Source organism: Homarus americanus, unplaced genomic scaffold (assembly GCF_018991925.1).
Source record: "Homarus americanus isolate GMGI-L3 unplaced genomic scaffold, GMGI_Hamer_2.0 scaffold8490, whole genome shotgun sequence".
NCBI classification, from domain to species: Eukaryota; Metazoa; Arthropoda; class Malacostraca; order Decapoda; family Nephropidae; genus Homarus; species Homarus americanus.
This window is the reverse complement of record NW_024713116.1, coordinates 17,452-24,834: the sequence shown is the minus strand read 5'-3', so window position 1 is coordinate 24,834 and position 7,383 is coordinate 17,452. Positions and strand designations below refer to the sequence as shown.

Genomic DNA, 7,383 nt, shown 5'->3' with positions numbered 1-7,383 from the left:
CATAATTCTCTCCTCCCCCCTCCCCCTCTGCCTTCTGTCCTGCATGCTGAACAATACTAAGCTAAGATAAAGTACCGTATTTTTTACATTTTCCACATAATTTTTTCAGTGTTAAGTGGTTGTATTTGGGGGCCTGGAACGGATTAATCCTATTACGAACGAATGCTATAACGAACGAGGTTCTGGAACCAATTACATTCGTTATAGCATACCCCACTGTATTATATACAACAACTCACTATATACAACAAATTACACAGATTAGCATAACATGAATGTATGTTATACATTACCATAAGAACATACATTATATATTACACAGAGCCCTTGGGATGTACCTAGTAGCATCTGAGAGTACAGTACATCAAAGTTGGTAATGTACAGTACATGTTAGTACATCACAGTTGGTAATGTACAATACATGTTAGTACATCACAGTTGGTAATGTACAGTACATGTTAGTACATCACAGTTGGTAATGTACAGTACATGTTAGTACATCACAGTTGGTAATGTACAGCACATGTTAGAACATCACAGTTGGTAATGTACAGTACATGTTAGTACATCACAGTTGGTAATGTACAGTACATGTTAGTACATCACTGTTGGTAATGTACAGTACATGTTAGTACATCACAGTTGGTAATGTACAGTACATGTTAGTACAATACACAGGTGACAACAGGACATGACTCAGTCAACAACATCACCTGACTTGACCAAGCCAAATCAACATGGCTGGGTCTACATGCGACCATTACATGTTAACAACATTATTGTACAAGTTCTACTAGACTCATAGGATACCCCTCAACTAACACATGTTTATTTTTCGAACATATTCTATCATGTCATGGTAAAGTACTAAGGCCATGGTGGAAGAAATTTACATCTTAAGAGCAGATAATTATAACTTGTGTTTAATATCTATAAAAGTGGCATTTGTCACTTGTCTTTATTTCTGCTACATTCATAGAGTTTGTTCAAGTGGTTTTATATTGATGTATATCACTGTATTCAAGTTTATGTGTCACATTTACCTTCTGTTAAAGTCATTCAAACATTTATTGAATTCTGGTTTTTATTTTTTATGCACAAGTTTATGATGTTTGAGATTACTCTTTCAGGAGAAACATTTCCCACATTCCTCACATTCAAACCCTTATATATCACTGTGTCCAAGAATGTGCCTCTTGAGATGACCCTTTTGTGCAAAATGTTTCCCACATTCCTCACATTTAAACTTTTTTATACCACTGTGTCCAAGAATGTGTGTCTTGAGAGTACTCTTTTGTGCAAAATGTTTCCCACATTCCTCACATTTAAATTTTTTTATACCACTGTGTCCTAGAATGTGTGTCTTGAGATGACTCTTTTGTGCAAAATGTTTCCCACATTCCTCACATTTAAACTTTTTTATACCACTGTGTCCAAGAATGTGCGTCTTGAGAGTGCTCTTTTGTGCAAAATGTTTCCCACATTCCTCACATTTAAACTTTTTTATACCAATGTGTCCAAGAATGTGTGCCTTGAGAGCATTCTTTAGTGCAAAAAGTTTCCCACATTCCTCACATTCAAACTCCTTTATACCACTGTGTCCATGAATGTGTGATTTGAGAGTACTCTTTTGTGCAAAAAGTTTCCCACATTCCTCACATTTAAACTTTTTTATACCACTGTGTCCAAGAATGTGTGTCTTGAGATGACTCTTATGTGCAAAATAATTCCCACATTCCTCACATTTAAACTTTTTTATTCCACTGTGTCCAAGAATGTGTCTCTTCAGAGTACTCTTCCTTGTAAAATATTTCCCACATTCCTCACATTCAAAATCCCTCTTACCACTGTGTCCAAGTAAATGTGTCTTGAGATAACTCTTATGTGCAAAATGTTTCCCACATTCCTCACATTCAAACTCCTTTATACCACTGTGTCCAAGAATGTGTTTCTTGAGATTACTCTTAGATGACATTTTTTTCCCACATTCCTCACATTCAAACTCCTTCATACCATTGTGTACAAGTAAATGTGTCTGAAGAGTAGACTTTAAGCAAAACCGTTTGCCACATTCCTCACAGGAGAACTTTTTATCTCTGCTTGACATTGTGAATTTCTACTTAGTTACACTTGGTCTTGAGATGTGACATCACAGTATCTGAAACAAAATATTTTGCCTTAGATAATATTCTTATGAAAGGTAGTTTTATAATTGAAAACTAGAATTAAAAAAACTAACATGTGTAAGATGAAAATATTCTAAAAGGAATTACAGTATTCCCTTAAAGTTCGTGTTTCTAAAGCTTGCATCCTTCAGAAACTCACAGATTCCCATGAAAAATAAATAAAATAAATCTGAGGCTGTGTGCCAGGGATCAAGAGGAGTCAACACTACAGGACAGTACAGAGTACCATATTTCCAAGGTCATAAGATGCACCCTATAATTAATAAGGTAAAGTTGGGAAGAAATTGCAGATTTAATAGCCTACTGTACTGGTAAAACCAAATCACTGGCTTTATGCTATCATGTTTTTCACTACCACAACTACCTATCACTGTGTGGACCTAATGTTCAAACAGTGTTATATCATGTTTATTTATTTATGTTATTTCATATTTATTATAATGTTTTAAGCATACATAATGTGGTTATACACGTGCATATAGCTATTCATATATGTATTTTGCACACATCTAGGACTGGCATGAAAAACTCACAGATTTTGCTTTCTCAAGGGGGTCCATTTTACCTAACCCCAGTGATCATTAAGGGAATACTGTTCAAAGTTTTAATTACAGTTAATAAGAGTTTATGTCATAGTTTGAGAAAATATGTAAAGCAGGGACATCACCATCTGTCTCTCATATTTACTCACTGGTTTTGTTATTTCACCAGTTTCATCTTGACTAAACTTACTTTAGGGACTGTCTTCCCAGTCAGATCATTGTGAAGTTGTTCCCTTTCATTCTCTCTCACTTCAGCGGACAGAAGAATATTACTGATGTAAGAGTCAGTAAGACATTGGGGCCACCGACCCACTAAGCCAGACGACACACACCCTCTCTCTACAGCTTCAAAACCCTCACTCAACATGTTATTGGCTAAATGTTACTATCTGCTAACTCTATAGGTTGTCCGTGAAATGATTGACACAAACATATTGGACTGAAACAAAGTGTGAATGCTTTTAAATGTACAAGAATGTGACCTCAGCTGGAGGCACAGTAACTCTTAATGCTAACACACAGGGAGGGAACAGCAGACAAAACTGTGTCACAACTCCCTGAGGTAACCAAACACTACCTACCTACCAGATACCAATAAATGAGACAGCTGGTATGAAGGTACCCTGAACAAGAAGGCTAGAGAGTCTTCACCACCATGTAAGCACATCAATCCTCTATTGCTTGGCTGAATAAGATAACCAGGACAGCTGGACCAACATCAGTTTCCAGAACACTCAGGTGCCACAAAGGGAGGAGAGGGACCTGAGTCACCCTTTACTGTACTGGCAGTAACAGGAAGACCTACTCTCCCTGTCTCACCCTTGTGATTCATCTTATAGTTGAGACTCAATATCACTTTATTATGGTTAGTTTCCCTTAACTTATTGAGTCTAATGACCACACTAATATTAATATACTACAGGGAATGTCATCATATTCAAAGGGTTAAAATATAGTACTCTAGGGATTAAAGAATTATTCTAAAAAGCGTTGATAATTGTACACAAAATGCAAAGTCAAGTAATCTACAGCTCTTCTTATGAAATGGTTACTTGAATAATATTACAGATGTTATCCCTCAACACCATAATTACACACATGACTAAATTCTCACCTTTTTCTGCACAAGTTGTTAGTCAGTGGGTTATATCAGCCTGGGGTAGTCTGTAGCAGGTTATATCAGCCTGGGGAAGTCCCTGACAGGTTATATCAGCCTGGGATAGTCTATGGTAGGTTATATCAGCCAGGGGTAGTCTCTGGCAGGTTATATCAGCCTGGGGTAGTCTCTGGCAGGTTATATCAGCCTGGGGTAGTCTCTGGCAGGTTATATCAGCCTGGGGTAGTCTCTGGCTGGTTATATCAGCCTGGGGTAGTCTCGGGCAGGTTATATCAGCCTGAGGTAACAATAATATACATATATTAATATATATGGGATAAACAACTCTCAACAGTAGATGTTAATGTAAAACAAAAGTGTGATGTTATACTGTCATCAGCTTTGTGTTGTCTACTGTTGTGAGTTGTGTTGTGTAGCATCACACACAATGGGACAACTTAACACAACACAACATTTTACTTTACTTACTGTAAATTAATTTACAGTGTCCAGTTGTTTAGTTAATATAGTTAAACATATTTGGGATCACCTGAAGATTGGTCCCAGCTTATTTCACCTTAAGATTAACCACAGTAATGCTATCCTAACTTAACTTACTTAACCATACTTAACCTAATCTAACATGACTTAACCTAATCTAACATGACTTAACCTAATCTAACATGACTTAACCTAATCTAACATGACTTAACCTTACCTAACACGACCAACACAATATTGTATGGTAAAGGTGAAGGAGATGGTTAGCACCAGAAATAACTTATGGAATTGAACCAAAAATTCCTGGAGATATTATTTCCAGAGACACTATTTTCATGATACTGAACACGAAAATGGAAATGAGAAACCACAGACCCTAAGAGAACCTAATCTAACCAAAGAAACCTTAACCATCCTTAACTAACTTTCTACTTAATATGGCAGCAGGTCCGCCCCTTGGCTAGGATGTTAAGTAAGGTTAGGTCAGGTTCTGTTAGATTCTGTGCATTCTCGTTTCCATTTTCATGTTCAGTCTCATGAAAAGAATATTTCCATAATTTTTGGTTCAATTCCAGTTAGTGTTTGAAGCCGCATAGCGTAAATTCTTGTTACACACAAATAAAGTCCATGTTCACAGATGAACTCTTGTAGAAGGTCTTCATCCTCCACAAGGATAATTATCTTGTAATAAGACAATGAGCATCTGTCACAAGACGCCCTAACTATGGCTTGCTTGTCTCCTCTTGTGGTCGAACAATAAGTATAGGAACACACAGTTCACTTATTATCCAATGCTACTTGTAAGGTGCTGTAATGAATCAAATGGTATAATATGTGAATGGATTCCAACAATATGATCCTCATAACATATAAATAGAGTTGGTTTAAGATCCTATTGTGCGGGAAATACAAAATGTATAGGATCAGCGCAGGTCATAGACTCCTGACTCTAGATAGTGAAGTCCGCTACCAAAAACAAAAACAATTAAACCTATTATATAAGGTAGATAAAGCCTGGATACGATTCACTGTCATTTGTTAACAATTTAAGTGAGAACAGAATCAGAACTTAACTGTTTACAATTGGACAACAACACGCGTCAACAAGACTGGACTGCCGGAGGAATATCTAAGGCAAATATTAAATTTCTTCAAATACAAAACATGTACAGACATCCATTAACTGTCATATGATCAGTTTTTCATCGTGTTTTATCACATAATTTCCCTCATCCTTCATGTCATGCTAACCTTCTCGTCCACCTTTACCCATAATATAATGTAATCAAACCTAACCTAACCCTAGCAGCTACCTGATAATATTTCACCTTAAAATATAAAGTTTTCTTACCTCGAGAAACATAATGTATGAGTAATGTGTTTTGTGTCACTTCACTTTTATAATTGTTAATGTCTTTATCGTTAACAATGGTTTGTTTGGTGTAGTGTTTTAACGCCACATTGTCCCTCATCTTTAAAGCCCTGTTACTAGTGTTAAAGTGGTCATATCTCCATAAATATCAACCTACCACTCAAATAAAGGTCATATTCCTTTATAACAAGATAAAAAACACATTAGTTAAATCTATTTTAGTAATCAATTTCCCGTTATGGCATAAAATGAATCTTTATCATTCCACATAGCAGGAAAGGTCATAATACAGTATTAAGGTAAACAAGGTCATATAACACACCTGCACTCTTAATAACTCACCAAACACTTGCTGTAATGTCCAGGAGGAGGAGAAATAAACTGTTTTACGAGAAAATTGACGGAAGTATACAAGATGGTGAAGCGTGTTGTTGTTGTTGTCAAGGAATATCCAATAAGGAAGAACAACTCTCCACTATTAGTCACCACAGGTTGACCCGTAGTGCCGCCTGGTGACTGAATGACTAACTTACCAAAGAAAACATATACAAATGAGGGTAAACTATTATTATTTATTGACCCTCATAGAAGAGGTCCTCATGAACATTATACAAAACGTACGGTATAAAATACTTTACTTGAACTAAATTTTCTGTATAAACCATTATTAAAGAAGATATTGACAGGTGCTTTATGAAACTTACATTATAAGTAATGTAGTAGGCAATAGGCAGCTATCAAATAGGGAGGTACTGTACTACTGTCTGGGAAGATATTGGAAGCATAATGTGTTGTCTAATGGTAGACCCTGCTGCCATAGGTGACCACGTCCCAGGTTGATGATCTGACTTCCTGCCTCATTTACACACAATTGCAGGGTCTTGTTTCTCGCACTTTGAAAACACAACATACATATATTGCTTCTCACTATTGATTTTTTTTGTGGGCTTATCCCTGTGAAAAAATGGTAATTAAATGGATATATTTAATATTTTACATTATATTATCATGAATATGGCTACTTAGGTGCCCCTTAATCCACCCCACATAAATATGGGAGAGGTTTCTGTACCCCATAATCCACCCCACATAAATATGGGAGAGGTTTCTGTACCCCATAATCCACCCACATAAATATGGGAGAGGTTTCTGTACCCCATAATCCACCCCACATAAATATGGGAGAGGTTTCTGTACCCCATAATCCACCCCACATAAATATGGGAGAGGTTTCTGTACCCCATAATCCACCCCACATAAATGTGGGAGAGGTTTCTGTACCCCATAATCCACCCCACATAAATATGGGATTGGTTTTTGTACCCCATAATCCACCCCACATAAATATAGGAGAGGTTTCTGTACCCCTTAATCCACCCCAAATAAATATGGGAGAGGTTTCTGTACCCCTTAATCCACCCCACATAAATATGGGAGAGGTTTCTGTACCCCTTAATCCACCCCAAATAAATATGGGAGACGTTTCTGTACCCCTTAATCCACCCCACATAAATATGGGAGAGGTTTCTGTACCCCTTAATCCACCCAACATAAATATGGGAGAGGTTTCTGTACCCCTTAATCCACCCCAAATAAATATGGGAGAGGTTTCTGTACCCCTTAATCCACCCCACATAAATATGGGAGAGGTTTCTATACCCCTATTAATCCACCCCCACATATATA

At 36.9% G+C, this 7,383-nt stretch overlaps 1 protein-coding gene across 1 annotated transcript; it reads right to left on the bottom strand.

The window, feature by feature from the left end:
* Positions 1-1,172: 1,172 nt before the first annotated feature.
* LOC121865787 (gastrula zinc finger protein XlCGF8.2DB-like) lies at positions 1,173-6,158 on the bottom strand. Its single transcript, XM_042365350.1, has 4 exons — positions 6,020-6,158; positions 3,843-4,062; positions 1,426-2,158; positions 1,173-1,207 (listed from the first exon to the last, which is right to left on the bottom strand). Exons 3-4 carry the CDS (start codon positions 2,105-2,107, stop codon positions 1,173-1,175), a joined length of 717 nt encoding a protein of 238 aa, XP_042221284.1. The 5' UTR covers positions 2,108-2,158; positions 3,843-4,062; positions 6,020-6,158.
* Positions 6,159-7,383: the final 1,225 nt, after the last annotated feature.